The 23569-nt window shown below is 41.4% G+C and overlaps 1 protein-coding gene and 1 long non-coding RNA gene across 15 annotated transcripts in view; both read right to left on the bottom strand.

Moving 5' to 3' along the window:
* Positions 1-21014, bottom strand: part of LOC127610633 (regulating synaptic membrane exocytosis protein 1-like) — an 85217-nt gene extending 64203 nt beyond the window's left edge. For 4 of the 14 annotated variants that reach the window (XM_052081004.1, XM_052081000.1, XM_052081006.1 and 1 more), the window contains exons 1-2: positions 18166-21014; positions 14479-14553 (exon numbers count right to left, since the gene is read on the bottom strand). In XM_052081004.1, the coding sequence (XP_051936964.1) occupies positions 14479-14553; positions 18166-18317 (227 nt within the window). In that variant the 5' untranslated portion in view covers positions 18318-21014. The remainder of the gene's footprint in view (positions 1-14478; positions 14554-18165) is intronic. The other 10 variants (XM_052080999.1, XM_052081005.1, XM_052081003.1 and 7 more) reach the window with 4 other exon arrangements.
* Positions 9955-11911, bottom strand: LOC127610736 (uncharacterized). The gene is made up of 2 exons (XR_007965006.1): positions 10154-11911; positions 9955-10013 (listed from the first exon to the last, which is right to left on the bottom strand). It is a non-coding gene; the product is annotated as an uncharacterized LOC127610736 (long non-coding RNA).
* Positions 21015-23569: the final 2555 nt, after the last annotated feature.

Genomic DNA, 23569 nt, shown 5'->3' with positions numbered 1-23569 from the left:
CTCTGATGATGAACGAAAACATTGGACAGCTTTTTCCCTTTCCCGGATGCGGGTCACCGGGGCCCCCCTCTGGAGCCAGGCCTGGAAGGGGGGGGGGGGGGGGGGGTCGGTGGTGAGCGACCTACACTCATGGTGCCCGGCCCGGCTAGACCCAAAGAGGCAACGTGGGTCCTTCCCAATGGCTCACTACCTATGGCAGGGGCCAAAGGGGTCAGCTGCGATCCCCGGCTGCAGAAGCTAGCTCTAGGAACATGGAAAGTCACCTCTATTGCAGGGAAGGATCCCGAGCTTGTGTGTGAGGCACAGAGGTTACAGCTTGTCATAGACGGACTTGCCTCTACAGACACATAGCCTGGGTTCTGGTCCCAGCTCTCTTGAGAGGGGTTGGACTCTCTTCCACTCTGGAGTTTCCCATGACGAGAGGCGTAGAGCAGATGTTCATTGCCCCCCAAACCCCCAACTCAATGCCTGTACATTGATGTTTACACCAATGGGCAAGAGGGTAGCCTACCTCCACTTTCGGGTGGGGTGGGGGGGGGGGGGTCCTGACTGTTGTTTGTGCCTATGCACCAAATAGCAGTTCAGCGTACCCACCCTTTTTGGAGTCCTTGGTGTGCCGGAGAGCGCTCTCTCTGTGGACTTCCTCATTCTGCTGGGGGACCTCAATGCTCATGTGGGCAATGACAGTGAGACCTGGAAGGGCATGATTGGGAGGAACGCAGCCCTGATCAGAGCCAGATGAGGTGACTCGGGCATCTGATTAGGATGCCTACTGGACGCCACCATGGTGAGATGTTTCAGGCATGTCCCATCGGCGGGAAGCCCGAGGGACGACCCAGGACACGCTGAAGAGACTATGTCTCCCAGCTGGCCTTTGAATGCTTTGGGATTCCCCGGGACAAGCTGGAGGAGTGGCTGGCCAGAGTGGCTTCCCTGCCAAAGCTGTTACCCTTGCGACCCAGCCCCGGATAAGCCGTAGAGAATGGATAGATGGATGGATGATTGTACATTCAGAGCCATGACACATCAACAACCCCTCACATACAACAAGCAGTCTGTGACAGCAAGAGCTCCCAGTAAGAAAAGAGAAACTGGGGAAAGGAGTTGACATTTTGGATCTGAGAAAGCCATAAAAATATGTTTTAAGTAATGTCATATAGTCTCCTGCCTGACACGCTGCGTCTCAGAGTTACTGTTTGCAACAGATGACTTGTGGGCTAAAAGTGGAAAATAATTAATGACAGCAAGAAAAAGTTACCTACTGCTGCAGCTATCCAAAAAAGAAACACTGAATTATATCCAACCAATACAACTACATTCTCTATTTTAGTTGTCTGTCAATCAAATGTGTGTGCGCATTACATTTAAAGGTATTTTGGGGACAACAAAACACTTTCAGTCAATATACTGAGAGAGCATCATTCTTTCAAAGGTGCTATGTGTCGCAATCAATCGGATTAAACCTTTGAAATTTGAAGAGTGTGCAAATAGTGAGGGAAGAGAATGGAAAATAGAATCACAGGGAAGAGAATTGAAAGTAGTAATCAGTCTTGACGCGTCATGGCCCGTGTAGTGTGACATATTCAACCGCTGGTCAGATGGCATCTGGCACAGTTCACGACCACAATGCCGTTCACCGCCCTCTCTCTGTGACCAGCTGGATTTACCTTCACTAGCCAATTGCCCTTATGAACCCAAGTTTGATCGGTTCTTTGGCAGTGACCAATAGGAAGATAGTGCCGCCTTCTTATGACAAGAGACTGGACGTGGCACACATCATCACAATGCTACATTTGCTAACTGCAGAGCGAGCAACTTATTTGCAAATGTGGTGTAATTTAACAAATGTGTGACCTCAAGTTATTTTGTGAGAATAGACAGTCCAGACCATCCTCTCATCCCCATCCAGAATCAGGTCAATACAGTATTCTTTTTTTTTGGTTTGCCTTTTCTGAAACTAGAAACAACGCATATGCACAGAATGCCTCTGTTGACATGACTGACAGCTGCTTGTCCTGCCTCCAAGACAGACCTGCTCCAATGGACTGAGTATTGGTGGAAGCATGCAACAACTGGGCCGTGTCTGGTCAGTGACGGATCTCTGGAGTAACAATATATACATTTAGATATTTATCTTTGTCCCGTGTCTGCTAATAACACACATTTGTACTTAACACACACACACATATGCGCACACCCAAGAAGCAATAGCCAAAGGTCACATGGAGGTCACCTACTGCTGCTGCTGCTGGTGCTGCACTGCAGGATGTACTACCGGATCCATGACTCTCACTGTGCATGAAATACTGTAGTCTGAAAATGGTGGAGGTATAACAACAACAAATAATACTTGCCATTCTCGCGAGCAACTCACATCAATGCTGAAACTTCAAATTCTCTCTCAACTCTTGAATATCATCTATGTGAGACCCTTCCACATCTCTCAGGTAGTTAGTTGTCCATGAAAAGTTAACAAAAGAGTGAAACAAAAACAGTAACTCATTTGTTTCCAACACTGCTTTTGGATGACAATCTGTATCATCAATCATATCACAATCACGACAAAATACAATTGGAGAGGACCTTCTGCCTGCCATTCAGTACTTGCGTCCAAAATGAGGCAAATAAAAAGACAAAGCCCTCAGTCCTTGAGGTTCATTCGTGCGACAAAGCCAAATATTGGCACATTGTGCTTTTAGAAAGCAGGTTGGCATGTTGTTGAGATTGAGAGTCCGCTTCAGCTATTCCCCGTTGAGCTTTGGTCCTCTGCGGCCTATATGAGTCCTTCCCCTTGTACTTGGATCAACATTCAAAATGGGAAGCGGACGCAAATCAAAAATGAAAATTTTGCGAAACACACAAACAATTGACTTAGTCTATCGAGTTCATTAAAAGTGAAATATAAATTTTAATCACATGAGTTCATGACCACATCTGATGTGATTTGCTCTACTTTAGATTTGACGTCGAGTTTCAGAACGTTTCCATTATGTCCAACAATTTGCCTTTCTGTGAGAGTTTCATGCATGCAAAGCACATCCACCCACACTAATTTTAGCGCCTTATTATTTGCAGCAAATACTTTCGCACCTTTTTTGAAAAAGTATCTGGACTTTTGGAACTTTCATTGTGCCATGACGCACCACAATTCACACATTCCAAATGATCATTTACACCAGACGGGTATGTTTGTATGTTGTTTTAGTCTGTTAAAATTGTATTTTCATTTTTGTGAGCAACAAAACTAATCCCATTTGACATCTTGGTGAAATTCCACATGAAATAAAATTGGCCATTTCACTTTAGTAGACAAAGCATATATGCAAATGGAAGAAATGTGTAGTACCAACCAATCTTCCTTAAAGCTGCGCGTGTGAGCAATCGCGCACTGCTCTCACCCGCGCAGTGTGCACAGTGACAATGGCACGCACTACGCACATACATTACATTTCTACACACATTTCTTCATTTCCACCCGTTTAAGCTCCAAACACTAAGTTGTTCTGCTAAAGTTTGAAGCACGCAATGTCACATACACGCTCCCACACACACTCTCGCTCACCACTGACAGGAAGCTACAGGCGACACATGGACCACCCCATTCAGGAAGTCCAAACATAGGTGTAGTTTACATGCCACTTAAAAAAGGCTCTTTCACGTGTTTCAGAAGTCAGGTGGTTAGAAATGTGTGTGTTTTATTAAATGGCATGTTTTCCGTTATTGAACAATATGGGTATTTGTACAGAATATATTGTGACTTACGTAATTAATTCTGCTTAAAATGACCTGTGTGCAGGGCCGGTGCTAGTCATTTTGGTGCCTTAAGCATAAATGCTTTGTGGTGCGGTATAATACTATATAATATGGGCTGTGGCCATATGGAAGCAGGCCCATGCAGGCTCTATCAAGCTGAGACAAGTTCTGCTGTACCAACTTGTCTCACATCCATTACAGAAGCTACCCAGTTGGGTTGTTTGTGTGCAGTCCCCACTACTCACTACAGCCGACGCACCTTTCCAACCTCCCTTCAGTGTTTACGCTAGGTCTTTGAGGGGATGGTCACTCTTAAAGGGTGTCTTTGACTCTAGATACTTCAAAAATTGCAGTAAAAGGGAGATCAGAGGGATGGTGGAAAATCTGTTTTTCTTGTATGACTGGATACATTGGACACCTTTTACACCACCAAATCGGTTTGCTTTTAGACATACTTTATGTTCTCTGCTCCTCTCACCAACCTTCCTCTTTCCTGGCCCTTTCGAACATTTATTGCTCTGGTTTGTTATATGTGCCATACATATTTTTTTGAGTTTTACTGAGATTAGTTGTCAATTCTCAAGATTGAAACCTACGCCGCAGAAAATGGTGTTGAATTTACTAAATTTTATGTTGTCAAGTGGCTGCACAAAATAAAATCTGCACAAAGCGGATGTTATATTCTTTTTAAAATATATATCTGAGTGTAGATTTTTTTGATTTTGTGCAACCAACAAAAACTTTTGGACTGCAAACAATGACAATCGATCTTCCAAATTTGAACACAATACAATTTGTGACACCAGGTGTCCTCAGAACTTGTTTGTTTCGGAAACAACTGCATTTTGTGGTACAGTATGCTGCATTACGTCAACCAGTGAGAGTATCACTAGCTAATTTTGGGCATATCAATACTTTGCTATGAGAGGTAATAATGAGACAAAATAACCACAATGTTCACCCTACTTTAAAGTGTTGATTTTGTGCACAGAACACAAAGCTAGGTCAGCCTGAGTGGCAAACAAAAGTGGAGAAAAATTCTGACATACTGTATTTAATAGTTTGTCCATCTGATAATCAGCTGATGCTGTTTTATACAAAAGGCTGTAAGACCGTAGGACCGTTTGCATTCTGGGGCAGGAGGAACAATTACATTTTGAAACAATCCGGGCAACGAAAGAGATGAATCTTCTAGGCATGTTTTAATCTGTATTAGCTCCCAAATTGACTGGGTTTTTCCGCTACGTGTGGCCTGCCATCTGCAAAAAGTATCATAAAAATCCTTTGCATGGATTTTGCTTCCTCACTAAATAATTGATTGTATTTTATTATTTTTACAGATAACCTTACCACCTTGTAGTAGATACAAAAGTAGCGAAGGTGGTCAACAGAATCAACTTTATTGTCGATAGAATTTCATTTCTCATGACATACTATAAGAATGAGAATGATTCATTGTAAGAACATCACAACAGATATGTTTAGCAACATCCATCCATCTATTTTCTAGACCACTTGTCCTCATGAGGATCTTGGGTTAGCTGGAGCCTATCCCAGCAGATTTAGCAAGAGGGGTGGTAAAACCCTAAATCGGTTGCCACGGTCAATCGGTGGGTGCAACCTCCGATTAACTATGGCACAAACATTCATACCCTGTTGACAACTTAGAGTCTTCAGTTTATTTAGTCATCATTATTTTTGGGAATATGAGAGGAAAGCGGACTCTCCAACGTTTTTTTAACAGCTCAACATAATTGTTTCCGGATCATTGAAACACTTTGACACTTTGTGGAGCACAATCACTTGTCCCTCAATGTCCAATAAGAAGGCATATACGCGCTCACACCCACTAAACTGTTGAAATGGCCAAACAATTTTGTTTATCCCAACTAATTATTAAATATAAATGACATACAACAAGATAAGAGAAAAACAGCACCACCTGGTGAGTGTGGTGCTTCACTGGCACACTCTAAAAAGGTGATTCAGAAACTGTTTCAACAGCAGTATTATGAGTTGAGTAGGCATTGAAAAAATTGTGATATATGACAGGCCTGAACTGTCACAGCTACTGCATTAATAAATATATTCAGAAAGGCATAGGTCTATATTTGGGGGTTTTAACTTAAGATTAGATAAATCACTAACACTAAATACGAGGAAAGGAGAGGAGACGAGAGGAGAGGCAGATGGAGGAAGCACCAAGCCAACAGCAGAGTTAAGTGGGGAGTGTGCTCCCCATGCAGAGTTCCATATGGGCCGGTGATGCCAGACACAGCGCATACAAGTAAAGATAGCAAGTTGGTAGCGATATAACACAAATGTACAGGACCTCAAGGAGCGGTAAGGGCCGCCCCATTTCCTTCCCTTCAAGGATGACTTTGTGGACCACTTTATTTTAAAGGTTAAGCAGTATTATAAATCCTCAGACATTATTCTGCCAAGGCCAAACAATTCCAATTTGGATCAGCACCAAACTGTTCCCCATCCCTGATACCATAGATATCATGTCCTGCATACTCTGCCAGAACGTTGTCATTAAGATTCATGCGATTTCCCGAGAAGTATGAAAAGTGAAATGCTTGCAGAAATTCTATAACCTTTTGTTTGTTTGTTGGACATATCAACAAGTAACTGAAGTATTGTAATAGAAAGTTTTTTTTAATATTTAAAAGAAGAGAAAGAACGCCAATAGTCATTGTTCAGCAGTCTCTTTGTTGAAAAGTACATTTTTTTGTACGTTGCTTTACAGCTGTTTTTTAACAGCAGGTGAGTCCTATCTTTTCAGTTAAACGCCAAATGTACACCTCAAACAGACATCCGCCTTTGTTTGATGTTGGTTCTTGTTTTGGTTTTTTGACCTTTGACATTTGTTCCCCTTAAATCATACGAACACTCTCTAATTTCAAACAGCTTTGGAGTATTGCGGCAAAATAGGTTGCTTGTACTTTGTGCATTATTTGGGATGCTTTGAACTCCACTAGGTCATCCAATTTCAGAGTACTCAATTCTGGAAATACAAAAGGTGTTGAATCTGGATAATTTTATCGATTAATACATCTTGTTGCTCTTTTTTGTAGCTTCCCCATTTTTTGTTGTTTCCACAAAATAGGTCAACATGATTTTGCATCGATTACTCCTCCAAGAAATTTATTTTCACACACTCTTTCGGTTTCAGTTAAAATTACCATCATCTTGACTCTGTGCTTGTTTTTTTCTGGTGCCAAAAACTTTGTCTTAATGAAATGTAGTAATAATGTGTTAGTGTCAAACCATTTCTATGGATTCAATTAATTGTTCCACAGCAGTTAGAAGCTGTTTCAGACCCGCTAAAAACAAACAACGAAAATATATTTTCTGTGACAAAGTTGCTAAAATACCAGAACTGTCTGAGCAGTAGAGGAAGAAGAGTTTGGCAGTAAAACTCTGAATATAACCAATACTTTCATGAATGTATTTTTCTTATTTAAATTTAGACTTTGGTTGGGGTGATACAGTGGGTGACTGGCTTTCAATGCAAGCTCATAATTCAGAGGTTGTGGGTTCAAATCCAAGCTCCGGCCTCCCTGTGTGAACTTTGAGTCTTGTCCTCATTCTTTCATGGACTTTCTCAGAGGATTCCTGTTTCCGTTACCATTCCGAAACATGCATGATAGGAACATGTGAGAATTGATTCTTAAAACTGACCGATTGTACTTTCACCTTAGGCTGATCCATGTTTTCAAGTAAACTTTGTGAATGTCACAATCTTCTTTAAATGTGTAACTTATCACTCATCTTGGAGAAATATTTTCTCTAAGAAGTGCTGCTATTGCAACAACTGCAGTGTAGTCTTGGATTGCTGTCAATTATTGGTGTAAGTCTGCAAACCTCATCACAACTCTACCATACCCCTAAATGCTGCCACGACTTTTTGTTGAGCCTGCCTGCTCATTTTTTGACAAGCAACAAGCGTACCTGCTCTAACCTTGGCCACAAATCCAGCGGCCCAGTTTGATTAAAGTAAAAACGGGATGATTTCTGACTGAGTTTGAGTTAAACATGTCCTGCATGGTCGCCGCTTGGGCAGGAGCTCATGGGAAGACCAGGATAATAGCCAATCCCTGAAGGAAGTCAGGAAATGGCTCCTCTCCAATCTCAAGGGCTCGCAGCACAGCACACTACAGGGATGCTGAGCCATCGCCATGGTACCATGCTATCAAGGGAGAGTTTTCTGCCACGTTCCTTACATTCTACACGACATCTGAATGTCTATACGACACACAAATGACTATTTGAGACAGGAGATGTGACTACAAACACCATGCAAATATCAGGAGAATGGAGCTATACAAATTGTCCGGTTTGAATTCGAGTATGAATGTAATAAGAGTGCCACATATTATGTTTGGTTAACTTTTCTAAAAAAACAGCAATCGTAAGCCGCTCTCTTGGACCACCAACCACCTACAGATGCTGGCCCAGGCGGGCCAAAAGACATTTCGATGTCACTGAAAATTTTAAAATGCCAAAAATGCCCTCGAAGAGCATTTTCATTTTCTGACTGCAAAACCTTTCTCACTAAAACAACTCTGGTGGAACAGGATTTTATGATGACACAAGGAAAAACTGTGACCAACACACGCACAAGTACAAGTCGTTGGACACACAAATCAAAATGATTAACTACAACCAAACTTCCTCTTCACCATAAAATATTGTGCATGTAATAACTCAAGTCACTGTCAATCTTCAACTCACACACAACTACAATACATCAATTAAGACAACTAATACTTATAACTCTTTATTTCAGACCCGGCAGGATCCATACCACAGTATAAAAAAAACAACACCTGAAAGAAAATAAATAACAATAATCATCATCATCATCATCATCAACATCCATCCATTCATTTTCTAACGCGCTTATCCTCACAAGGATCTTGGGTGTGCTGAAGTCTATCCCAGTTTCCTCCGGGCAATAGGCGGAGGACACCGTGAACTGGTTCCCAGTCATTCACAGGGCACACATAGACAAACAACCATGCACACTTCCAGCCACAGGGACAATTTGGAGTGCCCAATCAACCTACCATGCATATTTTTGGAATGTGGGAGGAAACCGGAGATAGATGTCCATATCAGAGAGGTCACTTGCAATAATATGGTCATGCTCTCTGTATTAATCATCAAACCGACTGAGAAAGTCGGGAGCACCAATTCTATCAGGTAGAATGTACTGTAAGTGAAGAGCCCGGCACTGAACTAATTTATTAGGTGATAAGCAATCATCAGATGAAATCCGTCTTGCAGGGTTTCCCTACGAATACATTAATGAAGTGCTTTTAATAGTGCTTGAAATGAATAGACGTGTTTCTCATGTGATCATGAAAACACAGTGAATGGCGCAATAAATGCCACGTTATCTTTATTTAGTTTTCAAGGTCTCAAAGTGATCCATCTTTAAAAGCCTATTGCACTGGTACTTTTGGCGGATTTTCCAGCTAAACAGCAACTGATAAGGCATGCTAACAAAATTAAGCATGATTTTTTTTATATATATAATTAATTTAAGATCAATGAATCATGTCGTTGTCTGTAAGCATGTGGGTTGTATGTTGGAATAGGGCTTTCCTTTTAGTCATGTTATTATTTAACTGCATCCAATAATTTATTTTGGTGATCAGTCCCTGAAAGGGCATGTCTTACGATTTGAGTCGAGCTCTTGGCGAAATAATGAGATGCCATATACTTAACACTGGACTGGAGGTATTCCCCTCCCAAAAAAGGTCATGTGTGGTGATTGACCTTTTATAACAATTCTTTTAAATTTGATTACTGTGTTAGGCACACACTAAATGGTTTGTAAGGTTGCTAAAAAGCGGTAATTGCTTACTTTTATGTTAGTCATCATCATATTTTAAAAACAAAGTAATACTTCGTAAAACTGTCCTGAAAAAAAATCATGGTACCTTTACCTTAATACTGTACTGGACAATCTTACTGCAGTTAAAAGATTTTCATAAGTCTCAATGAGTTTTGCCCACATGTCAATGTCTTGATCCACATCTGTTGAGCAAATTGGGTCAGCTATCTGAAGTCTGACTGGTACCTTTTGCAGACTTCTGTTGGGGGAAGAGTGGCCTCCTCTTCCCCGCGTGTTCGTTGAATTTCGGACGAGGAGAATGTTGGTAAACCAAATAAAGGCTGGAGGCGATGAACAGTTCCTTCGAAGGGTTTACTTTATTTTTCTGCAGTTTACGAATCGATTCGGGCTCCTGAGGGGTCCAGATTTGAATCAGGAAGCGTGAAAGAAACACATTCTTGAGATTATATAGAGAAAATATGATAATAAGAGGCGGTGAGGTACGCCTTTTATGCAAATCCCACAAACAAAGAAAGTAACATATCATCTGACCCGGTGTGGCTGGAAGAAGTTGGGAGTGGTGAGGTGAGACCAGACCACCACTATCCACCATTTGGTGTCATTGCAGGAACACAGATACATGAGATAACAGTTCCTCTTTTGATGTTAAACATGTCCTGTGGAGGTGGGCCCTAAAAGTGGTGGGGTCGAGGGGCACTAAAGGTGATTGTAAACACAGTGAGCAGGAAATACCTTCAACAGCATTCTACATTGGTTTTTTTCCAAGTGTCTGAACAAACACAACTAACAGAGAGGAATAACACCTTAACCATCAAACCTAACTAAGAAGAGAGGAATAATTCAAGAGTATTCCAATTCTAGGAGATGATGGTTACAAGGACGCCAAGCTACGCTGTGGGCATGGGAGGTTATACAGCATGACTAAATATGTGCAGATTACAGACTTCACTTCATTTTTCAACTCCTTTTAAATACTGTATATTTATAGTAGCTTAGGGTTCATAAAAGGCCACTTCAGAATAGTGCAACATTGAGTTCTTAGCCACTCTTGGGTATTTTTAGCGTTGTGGTTTGAGTCATTATGCTCTTGGAGGAGACATAACCTGTGATTGAGACCAAGCTCTCTGACACTGGTCAGACCATCCCAAATGTCTTGACAGATTTGGGGTTTCATTGTACTCTGCACACTTTCATTCCACCATGTGTTGGACACAGCAACACAGTTAAGACATGGCCAGGTTTACTCAGTGTTTCACAATAAGCACTGTATGCACAGTGCCATTTTCTTTGCCAGCATGACTTTTGCATTTGTAAATAGATCTTTTTTTGTCATGTGTCCAAAGGACATTCTCATAAAATATTTGTGGTTGGTTTGTCACTATGCATTTTGGAAAATTCCAGACACAACAGTAAAAAATGACTTCAGTGACCATTGTCGTTTTTTTTCTTTCTCTAACAGAAAATTATGTATGCATTGTATGTATACTTATGCAAAGAGATTACAATTATTATTATTAGAATTCATATTGCATAAATATTGTCCTGTGCTAATTGAAATATGACATTTGCAGACAATTGGAGTGACAGCTGAACATTTGATTTTATTTGTAAGAAGTCGCTATAACTTTAACTTTTGCAACGGAGTACTTTTACAAGACACTTTACACCTGTGCTCCGCAAAGTTGAGGTTGAGACAAACATAGGCAAGTCAGTGTGTGTCATCACACAATACAATAGTGCAGAGTCCTGGTCATATTGGCTAAATTATGTATGACCCCACTGTATTTATTTGGTCCTTATCTGTCTGACATTCACATATAATTCAAACCTTAGTCTGAGGACTTAAAAAAAAAACACACGACTTCAGTATGGACCTTGCGGACCTCTTACCTGAGGGAGGCAAACTAGCAATGAATCACATATACAGTATATACTGTAGAGTCAATGCGTGTTAAATGTGATTAAAATTACAAACAGAAATTCTACAAGCTGCACGGAGGAAATGGTAAGCACATTTGCCACAGAGCTCAAAGACCGTGGTTTTGAATCTGGGTTCCAGCCTTCCCGTGCGGAGTTTGCATGTTCTCCCCAGGTACTCCTATTTTCTTCACATTGCAAAAAACTTGTAAGATGGGTTGAGTGTCCATAAGTGTTTATGTGAGTGTGAATGGCTGTTCTCTATATGTGCCCTGCAACTTGTCCAGGACATGCCTTCCCTCTCGCAACTCTGAGCATGGTATAGAAAACGTGATGAGATCAATTCTACCAAACTAAGCTTAAATAGCTTGCTAAAACACGACTCTCAGAGGGTACCATGCTGAAGAAAACCACTGCGAACCCAAGCAATCTCTTCCAAGCCACAACCAGGGGTGGCCAAAACGATCCTTTGTCAATCTCTGAACAATCCCCACATCTTGAGGAAGATTTTGATCTGTATGACTGTTCTGTCATTTTCACATGGAGGCAATATACTTAGCTGCCTCGATACTCATGTCAGAATTCATTTGGGGTTACAGCATTCTTAAAGGTCGTTTCTCAATGACCTGTGAAGGCTTGCGAGGGTTTCCGCACGCTGTGAATGTTGGTTTAAGGTTGCAAAGGCATTGCCAGACATTAGCAAACAGTTTTAATTGTTGCAAACTGTTGTTCTTGTCGCAATATTTTTATGATGGCGACAAGAAAAACGAATGTTGGCAAACATCTTTGGAACCTTGAATAAACCCTGATGAAAAAACAGCATCTGCTGTGTGCTTACAAACCTCTTCTCAGTGAAATACAGCTTTATAGAATAAATGTACAACTGATGCTGAATGCAAACTCTAATAGAATCTGTCTTCAGTAAACATCTAATTATTGCTGTCAATGTCAACCAGAATCATTAATTTTACATGATAGCAAGCAAACAACATGGCCGAGAAGTGATTGTTTGTCACACCATCCACAGTCATGCCACGGTTTCAATGCACACGTATACCAACCTACAACAACACACATATAGAGCACAGGGATAAAACATAGACAAGTGTTATCCTTTGATCATTGTATGGCAAAAAGAAAGACTGTAGGACTCATGGAGAAATTATGGGCAACCTGTATTTCAGAGCACAAATCGGCCGAAAGCGATGGAGACACTCACATTACTTCAAAGTAAGATGACAGTCTGTTTCAACTAACAGTGGCAATTCACATCTGTATTAATCATTTAAAAAATTCATACCAGCATGCACACACGCACACGCACACAGAAGGAAAAAAAAGCTACGACACCAATGTGTTCGGAATGAAATATCCATAATATGAATTAAGTTGTAAACCAACCAAGTGGCTTGTACAGTATGTGCTGTATTTGAAATCTACAGGTCACTCAACAGACTCCCCACGACCAACCATTTCGAAGACTGAACGTTACAATCCTTAATAGGCTATTTGCACATATCACCATGGCATCATGTCCGCTTGCAAATGATATGATTCACACTTTTGTAGTTATGTGCAATATGAGTCATATATTCACAGTTTAAAGGAAACAGCTATGCTGTGTCTTAAAAATGTCTATAGGGGTGTTCACACGGCACACATTTGCGTCGGTGCTGCACCGATGTATTTTGTTACGATATATCTTACACCGGTGTAAATTTTGTGGCGCGTTCACATGTATAAAGCTGCTGACTAAAGAGAACCGTGTTAACCCCGGTGCAGCCCCACTTGCGTTCACATGACAGTTTCTGCAGCCGTGCAATATGTTAGAAATAATACGGAATAAAACATGCGCATTCGTAAAGTGTCCTTCCATTTCCCCGCCTTGTTTGTGACATATTGAAAAACCATGATTTATATTTCTCCAGACAAATCAACGCTGAGGTCAGACACTGTAAAAGGATGAGAGAAAGAAAGGAAAGATGGCGGAAGTATAACAGAACATGAAAGCAACGCATTCTATGATTCATTCGGCAACAAATCGACGACATCGTGTCTTTCATGGATGCAATACCCGTATGTAATCAACTCTTCTCACGCGTAGCGATATTTTATATCGTGTGCTGCCCCGCAAACTAGCATTTACTCTAGAGTAAATTTTTAAATCACTTCCTGAGCAGGGTTAAATTTGCTCCGGTTTAAGCGGTTTTCAGGGGCTACACCGTTATAACTTTGTATGTGGGGCAGCCCCTGTGCTACGCCGGAGTAAAAGTTGCTGTGTGAACACCCCTTATTTTGTCGCCAAAACAACAAACAATACCATTAATATTGTTGCTTTTCAATGTGGGCATTGTCATTCAAAATCAACCGTGTCTTCAGTTTGCCAGCTATGTTGAACTCACATGATAATGTCCGTTGATCTGGAGCAGAACAGACCCGTCCCTATGGGTGGGCCCCCCACTTGTGGCACGGATCTCTAAAAATAACTTGGAAAATTTATGTTCGTCTTATTTTGTCAAAATAGCTATTTAATGTTGCAAAATATTCGTGTTGAGTTGTTCATCATTAAGACATTTAAAATGAAAAGAAATAACAATGTAATTTTGTTTGATTGCTGTCCCGTCTTAACTGCAATATCCTATCCCAGCCTGACTGAAAATTATCTTTGATGCACAGGCCTTGTTGCCATGAATACGTCGAAGGTGGCATGCAAGATTCCCGCACATTTTTCAAAAAAACCAGAGTGACTCTCAAGTCTGACACATACATTTCTTACAGCTGTAGTTGTTATCCGAGTGACTCATCCAAGGTGCAAGATCGATCTCACAACAATACAACAAGCGCGAAGCAAAAGAGCCGACAGTTATTATGACTAATGTAGGACCCTATCTAAACTCACTTTTTAAATTTCAATTCCATCAACTGGGTAAGCCACTCACCGGACATCGTTTTGCTGCGGAGGTTTTTTCTGTCCAACCAAGTTGACAGTTCTCGCTTGGATTGGCTTTTCTTCTCTGAAATACAAACAAAAAGAAAACGTTGTCACTTGGGCTGTATTCAACATATTAACGTTTGTAAAATAGGACTGAACTGTCAATAAACAAAGACTACTATTTCACAACCTGGAAAGCAGGAAAAAAATGCCCATCTGTTTCCTGATCCGATCTGATTTTCAGACTCAAACAATTTGGGACTTGGTGCCTAATCCAACAGTATTAAATTATTTGTAACGTTATGGTCACATACACAATACCATGATTAAAAACATTTAATTGATGAAAAAAGAACCATTTCTGATATGTCTGACTAACTCCTATTCACGCGCTAAAGACATAAAACGTCTTGTTCCTGTCAATACTTCAAATATCATTTCATGTGTATCTTGATACTTTTCATAATAATGTCCCATTTAAATATTCAATTAATGTATGTGTGACAAAGCTTGTAATCTTGTTAGATTTTTTTCCTCACGCGCATACCGCAATGTAATTTGCAATGCTAAAAATACATGACACACAAGGTGCTCAAAATATGCAGTCCTCGAATTTTATTGGAGAAAAAATATACAGTAGAATCATGCACACAAACATAACAAGCTCATGACAAATTACTGCATATTTGATCCATCTCTTACAGCAAACATTTTCTATGTGGGTTGACATACGCGCGCCCGAGTGAAGAGGAAAATGAAATGTAAGTGTTGCATTCAGTTGAGCGGCTGGAACCATTGACATTTTTTTCAGTAAAACATATCCATCTATTCATTTTCCAATCCGCTTTATCCTCAGAAGTTCGCAGGGGGTGCTGGAGCCTATCCCAGCTGTCTATGGGCAGTAGGCGGGGGACACCCTGAACCGGTTGCCAGCCAATCGCAGGGCACACAGAGACGAACAACCATCCGCGCTCACACTCACACCTAGGGACAATTTTGAGTGTTCAATCAGCCTGCCATGCATGTTTTTGGAATGTGGGAGGAAACCGGAGTACCCGGAGTAAACCCACGCAGGCCCGGGGAGAACATGCAAACTCCACACAGGGAGGCTGGAGCCAGGATCAAACCCACGACCTCTGCAATGTGAGGTTGACACGCTAACCACCGGATCACCGGGCCGCCTCAGTAAAATTTAAATAAGGAAATATTTTGACATCATTATTCACCTCCTGCTAAAGGTGGTAAAACAGAGTATTCCAGTTTTCCCATGCGTAGACAACATACCAACAGTTTTTCTGTGCATTCACAGACAATATACATTTATATAACTAAATCAGGAGTGCCCAACCACTCAATCAGGGTCGACCAGTAGTCCGCGGACTGGTCCCAATTCGATCGTGAAGGTTGTAGAGGGAAATTGAGGGGGCTGGGGGGGATTTGTGTATCTATGTGTGTGTTAATATTATATATTATTGGGTTAGTGTATGGTGCACCCTAAGCATCCGGTCAGTTTCGTTTTCACCAAAAAAAAGGATAAAAAGGAAAAAGGAAAAAAAATAAATAAAGAAGCAGGTCACCTTTAACCCATGGTGGCGCATAACCCGCATCACAGGTAGTTGTTAGCGATCAACAATATGCAATTGCAGCTAGCACTAAGAGCCGTTGAGATGTATCTATTTTTGGTTTATTCCCATTCACAGTTTGTTTGATCAGCAATTCATCCATGGCAGTGTCAAATAATGGGTACCTGGAGCGCCAGGAGAAACATTTAAGAACAGTTCACGTGTTACGATGGTGATGTTTCTGCACCTAACACTAGAGGTCTCCTACTAAGGTAAGGCGTGACTTCCTTTTTAAAAACACAGCCTTGTCTTATCTAGTTTATTTTTCTGTTTTGTTTATGTTAGGGTCCGCTGCGTGTGTGCGAACATGTTTGCGCGCGTGTAAACGTGCACATGTGGGTCAGTCGCGGGAGGTTGGCTGTTCAAAGTAGAAAAGTATTTTGACACGATATTCTTGAATAATTCAGAAGGTTGGGCAAGAGCCCTTTCATCATATTTTAATTTATTTGCCTGTTTTTCCAACTCTGTGCTAACACTGCGGACTGTCCCCCATTACACAAAGCAAATTCCACAGAGGAAGGTTTTGGTGTGCAGAACTCGACTTGTTTAACTAGAGCCTTGTTCTAGAATTGTGATCGAGACCCTCCAAATCAGATACCTTTGACTTATAACAAACTCGCAACTTGCAGTGCATCCCAGGCGCGAGTTAGTACGGTTAATATAACACAGACTATGAGATGTGTGTTGACATTTTTCTTCTTCCTGGGGATGCCCTGAACAGTTATCCTATACGTTTGTGAACAATTTGCCTTTGTCAACTGGTGAGACACAATCAGAAAAGAAAGGTGCTGCTGAGGCCAGTATAAGTTAAAACATACTGTAGGTGCTGACAGTCTTATTTGTAACATCCACAGTATGACGTGTCTAAATCCTTGGCTTCTGAGACATTCCTAAAAATGATGCATGGCCACTTAGAGTTGAAGCTATATATTGGACATTTCCTACTTTAGATGCAGTGAATCGATCCTTCATTCCAGTGCCGGGCTATCAGTCCACGCAGTGTGCTTAAAATAGAACAGAATCGTACAGCTTGAGGAGCGCGTTGCTTAGGTGGGTCATCCTATCTATCTATCTGCGTTGTGTACAGCGTTGTGCAGATACAATGAAAAAAGACTTTAACTTGATGGACTTTGTGCTACTGTGTTTGGGTTCATTTCCTTGCTGATCGCAATGATAAACATTGGACCTTTCTTCATAGATGCATGTGTGGAGACCATTTAAGGGAAGCCAGAGGAGGTGGATGCACACAGTGGATACAAGTCACTCCTGATTCAAAATGACATTAAACAGGCACCTTCTCCCCACTCAGTTATTGGCCTCCTGGTTCTATAACAGCCTGTCTGTTTGCAAGAGCTCTGGCCTACATATCGTGCATAAGGATGGGAAAGGCTCAACCGCACCCCAGAGCTGGGAACAGCAGCTGTTGAGATGGATGCTGCACAGATAAAAGCCAACAGGGAGGGTTTTACTTTTACTATGAGCCATGTCAGGCATCAGTGAGCTTTCTGATATTCCATTGCTCGCTTCCCGCTGCATCTGTCAATGAAATACTTGAGGTTAAAAGCAAATATAGTCCACTTGACTGAGGCATGAGCATGACTCATGGTGCTGATGCTAATTGAACAAGTGCAAATGAGAAATGTGTTTCTATTTCTCAGAGAAGGGAGTAAGATGTCTTGTTGCTGGTGATGAGCCATATAGTGACACACTCTTCATTCAACCATCATCCTCAAGTTACACATAGCCCCAAATCGGTATCAAAACCTGATGCAGGCCTATTTTCACTTTTTCTCATTCTTTTATTTCAGCCTGTGTGTGTGTGCGTGCGTGCATGCGTGCGTGTGTGTGTGTGTGTGTGTGTGTGTGTGTACGCGCGCGAGTGCTTGTGTGAGAGAGAGTAGCAGGATAATTACACCCATACCATGCACACAGACTTATGATCATACGCATGGTCAGATACAGAAGAAAAGAGCTGTGGTACTGATGCTGAAGAGCACTAGTTACACAAGAGGGGAAGAGGAGTTCTCTTACACGCGCGCACACACTCACACAACGATCTTTCTTTAGCTCACTTTAGCATGGCCTCTTCCTTCGCTTCTTCCTCCCGTTGCCGAGCCAGTACAGCCATGATGATCTTCCTTTCGTCCTCAGTCAAGTGGCTCAAGTCGGGCTCTGGGATGGCCTGAGCGACGGGTGGACCCCGAGGGCCTACTGAGGCGAACATCTTGCCCACCACCGCCCGCCTCTTCCTTCCCGTCGATTGGGATCACGGATCACGAAAACCCGCTGGCGGAGCCCACGGATCACGACATGGCCTGCGGATGAAGCAGTTTAAGGAGCGACTGATGCGGAGTTCCCATGACGGTTGGGGGGAGGCACCCGGCGCGGCAGCGGCGAGGGCGGCGGCGACAGTGTGATAGTAGCTATTACAGCGATGGTGGTTGTGGTAACGCCAATGTTTCAGATTGCCGTTCTTGCCTCTCCTTTTCCCTCTTGCAGCTCCGGTATCGAACCCCCACCCCCCTCCCACCCGCCCGCCGCTCCCCTCCACCACCTCTGCTTTACGGGGATCCCATTTCTCCGGCGGTCGGTGCGGACGCGGGCACACGGGGATGATTCGAGTTCCGGCCGAGCAGAGGAGAGGGAGGTGGCGACGGAAGGCGGTCTCCGCTCGACCACTGGCCTGGCTTCGTCGCTGCAAGGCGAGGCAGACACTTCTTGCTGATGCTGATGCTGCTGTCAAGGAGACAGAGCCGTCAATGGGACCGCAGCCCCTCAAGCGCGTTCACTTCTCTTGCAGCATGAACGCGCCGCCCTAATTTGAGAATGGGGGGCTCCACTCGAAGGGGAAAATGCGCGCTCACGGCGGCTTGTCGCACGTATCAAAATAAAGGGTTTCCTCAAGGGCGAGAAATCAGACGCCCCCCCCCCCCGCCCCCCTCCTCGCTCCTCTAACTGACTGACTGCTATGTTACAGCTTCGGGACATTTACCACACACAATAACTTTCAAGTATTTTTTTATATAAGGCTCCATAAAGCAACCCATGTCTTCGAGATTAATTGAATTAAGTCGTAATTATTTAGTTTATTAACTTCATTTGGCTGTCTGCTCAATCATCTTCTGCTCTTTTGGTTCCTGTTTCTTTAAGGCTAAAACGTACCCCGCAAGAGAACACCTTTCACTGATTGGTCAGCTTTCGGAATCCTGAAAAGGGGCGTCACACTATTCAACATTTTCCTGTCATTTACATGAAAAGTAGCACAACATTCATTTTCTAAGTCCAGGTGAACACAAGTACAGTAAACCCTCCTCCATCGCGGTGGTTATGTTCCTGACGATCCCTGCAGTCAGAGAAATCCTGCATATAGAAATATAGTATCACATTTAAATAATTCTAAGCTTCTCATACTTATTGTACTTCAGACAAACTTTGAAAACAATGTAAACATATTTCAAACACATGTACTGAGAAAGAACAAGACCAATGGATAAGAAAAAAATATTGTACAAACAGTATTGGATTGGAATTGGTACAACTTTATTGTCAAATGTGCGACAGCACAGATGAAATGTATTCCCACTCAAGACAAGACAAGACAGTATGCAGATCCCATTTTTTTCCAACCTAACAGACTAAATTTATCATCTCACAATAGACATCAATAATCATGGCCAAAGATGAGCAGTATAAAACAGACCTCAGCAAAGGACAGCCCGGCGGCCACATCCAGCCCAACCCAGAGTCTCTGACTGGCCCTCACAAAGACCATGAAATCCAAATATAATGTTAAATATGGGGTGCTATTATTTTAAAAGTTGTGCTTTTATATTATGTGCACACATATGGACGATGGTACAAGCGAGGTAGCAAGCAAACGCTTCAATGTGTCGTCTGCTGTGTTGCCAACTGAGCAATGTTATCACTGTATAACATATACAACATTTGGTATTTATTTGAACTGAACAAATTGAAATGTGCCAGATGCACAGAAATAAAAATGTATAAATAAATAAATACAAAAAATAAGTAATAATCACACATTGCATTTAAGTGAAAAAATAAGATGTGATGACAAATGTAATTACAGAGAACGTCAAGACTCTGGTTCATCCCTAGTAGACCACTGATCTTGAAGCTCCTCAGAGAGTCCGCAAATGAAAGCTGTTTTTTTATTTTTATTTTTTGTCAATTCACTTTCGGAGAATAAAATCCTCAACTCGATGACATAGTCTGCAGCTGACTAAGAACCCTGATGTCATGACATTAGCCATTTGCCTGACGACTAATTCATGAAGGGCTGATCAAAGAATTGACGCATCTCTTGGGAAAAAGAAGCAAATGATTCCAATGTTTCTGACTTTGACTCCCACAAGGAATTGGCCCACTTCCCTGATCTTCGCCAAAGCAAGTTAATGACATAGGACAACTTGGCGCGATTATCCAAATATGCACTAGGTTGTTGCTCAGAAACCAAGGAACATTGCAACAGGAATCGTCCACAATATCCTACCTCGCCAGAATAATATTCAGGTGATGGAATATTGTGTTCATGGTGAAAAGATACGACACTATTATGTGAGTAGATCGTTCCCTGATTGGAGGCGTGGAGCTCGGCCGCGGTGGAACATTGGATGTCAAAAGGACAGCCATTGAGTTGACATTGGTGGAAAGGTTTTGAACTGAGTCCATCACCTCCTGATGGGTGGTCCCCATTTTTAAGAAGAGGGATTGCAGGGTGTTTTCCAACAAAATGGAGATCACACTCCTTAGTCTCCTTAGTAAGGTCTGTTTAGAGGTGCTAGAGAGGAGGGCCTATTGGGAAATGAAATCTCAGATCCAGCTGTGTGGATTTCTTCCTGGCCATAGAACAATGGACCCGCTTTACATTCTCACATGGATCCGTGAGTGTGGATGGGAGTTCGCCCAACCGTACAGTACAGTACAAGGAGCAAAGTGTTACCGCATTCATTTCAGTCATTGAAACATATTTGAAACAGTCATTGAAACATATTTGCAAGTCCATATAGAAACATTCCAACTAATCTCTCTCTAAACTGTGCATGTCAGCAATTGGGCACTGTGTTTTACGCTTTCAGCGCACAGCAATTGTGTGCAGTGCATTAAAAAAATCGAACCTGAGGTGTATTTGCATTTTGCTTTTCTCCTCATACAAAGAAAGTTTATTTGGAACATGTGGTTGACAGAGCGGTAAACAAAAATGAGACCAAAAACATTTAATGCAAGGTTAGCACACATGATACCATGTAATTATTGATAGACATGATCATTGCTCTCTGCCGAGGCCACTCCCGCGAGCAGAAGCGGCTTTGTCCGGGCTTCGCACTGTCCAGTTGCCAGAACCGACTGGGAAAGAGTTTATTTTGTGTTTGCAAATAATATGAGTTTACACAGTCCAAGGTGTCTTAGTTACCATCCAGGAGAGTCAAATAACTACACATTGGCTGGCTCTGTCAAACATAGTCAGAGAACCCTGCTCAGATTGTACTCCAGATATTTTTATGTATGTATGTATGTATGTATGTATGTATGTATGTATGTATGTATGTATGTATGTATGTATGTATGTATGTATGTATGTATGTATGTATGTATGTATGTATGTATGTATGTATGTATTTATTTTTACAAAGGTTGAGTGAAATTAAAAAATATATATACATACATGCAGACAGAACTAAATTGAGAGGTACCAGTTATATAGAACAGTAACACTTTCGTGTTAGTCACCTTGTCATCCCCAGTGATTGTTTTAACCATCGAACATGAAGTCCAAAGGAGCATGTGTGCTTAACAGTTAACTAAATACTCTGCAGTGAGTTAGGATATTTAGACCAATTTGTCCTGCTTTTAAAATCTCTTACAATGTTCTGACGTCTTAAATTTGTCTCATAATATTTATCACCAAAGATTTTTAACATTAATGTTTAGCATCATTTAAAAAGTATGAATTTCAGAAATGTATCCTATTTCCATAAAAATCTTCTAGCGGATTATTAGTTATTAAGTGAAACATCTCAACATTTACTGTAATTAGTAATAACATTATGCAACATTTCGTTGATCTTTTAAGCCACTTTTACACTCACATATTGTGATGAAAAGCGTCCCTCTGGTCACTCTCCACTTGATCAGTTTTGATAAAGATAGCTAATATGGAAGACAAAATTTATTCATGCTTATTACAAACTTGACATTTACTAACACTGATTTCTGGACAAGTCAATTTGGGCTGATCCACAGTGTAAAATATGGCATAAATCCTTAACAAATTCTTACAAACTTGGGCTAATTTTATTAAATTCACAAACCTCTATTCAATGATATGCTCAATTTTGATTAATAGGTGTTTTGACTTTTTTGTAACATAACTACATCATATAATGTGTTATGATCTCAGGTTTTGGACAGGTATGACACTGGTTTGGCCACTGTGTGCATGTCTCACGTTGTTACCGCCGTCCAGAGGATGGTTAGGAAGAATTGTATTGTCCAATGTGTGTAGAATATATATTGTCCTGTATGTATTGTCCAATGTATGTTGCCTAGTTTATGTATATGCATTGCTCAATGCATGTAGCGGCACGCAGGGCCTGTCCTCCGAGACCAGTTTCTCCTATGGGAGACCAAATAAAAGTCAGATTCAATTCAATTTGAAGTTTGTGTGAATGTTCAGAAGCATGCAAAATTAGAGGGAACATTGGTTACTCCAAACATACCGTACTTGCATAGACCGATAGATAGATGGAAGGATGAACGGACAGACGGCTGGATGGATGGATAGATTGATCGATAGGATTACTGTACACAGCAAACTGAAATAAAAAATTACAAATATAACAAATACAAGTCAACATTTGGGGGGAGGCCAAATAAAATTAGCATCTAATTGAAGCAGGAAGAAAAGGATATAAGATCGAGATTTTAAAGAAAAGGAGACCAACATTCCAAGTCTTTAAACAATGTGCGTATATAGTGTCTCTAGTACCCATTTTAATTTAACCTGCGTTGAAGTGTGGACTACTGTGATGGGTTAAAAAGCAGAGGTCAAATTTATAAATGTGCATATACTGTATATCATGACAATTAAAATATTTATTTTTCTTCTTGGAGACTGCCGTAAATCATGACATCAAATCAGTTAAACTTTGTAGACTCAGTAATTCCCAACATATGCCGTGACAGATCATCATGCAGGGGTGCCACTAAAAACTACTTAATTTCGCTTAATATGTCTAAAAGTATTATTTATTGATTGCATTTATTGATCATCATTCTGTCGTTACTATGTTGTGACATTTTGGTTTGGGGTAAAGGACCGTGGTTTAAAATTACAGCGTCTGGAGGGTGTAATATGTTATCCACTAGGGGGCGCGCCATGCACCTTCCATGTTGGTTTTTATTCGACTGATGGCACCAAAGATTTTTTTTCCCCGGATTGCTGAGTAAGGCGGA

The sequence above is a fragment of the Hippocampus zosterae genome, chromosome 11 (assembly GCF_025434085.1).
Source record: "Hippocampus zosterae strain Florida chromosome 11, ASM2543408v3, whole genome shotgun sequence".
NCBI lineage: Eukaryota > Metazoa > Chordata > Actinopteri > Syngnathiformes > Syngnathidae > Hippocampus > Hippocampus zosterae.
Note: the sequence above shows the minus strand (reverse complement) of the source record. Positions and strands in the feature narration are given on the sequence as shown.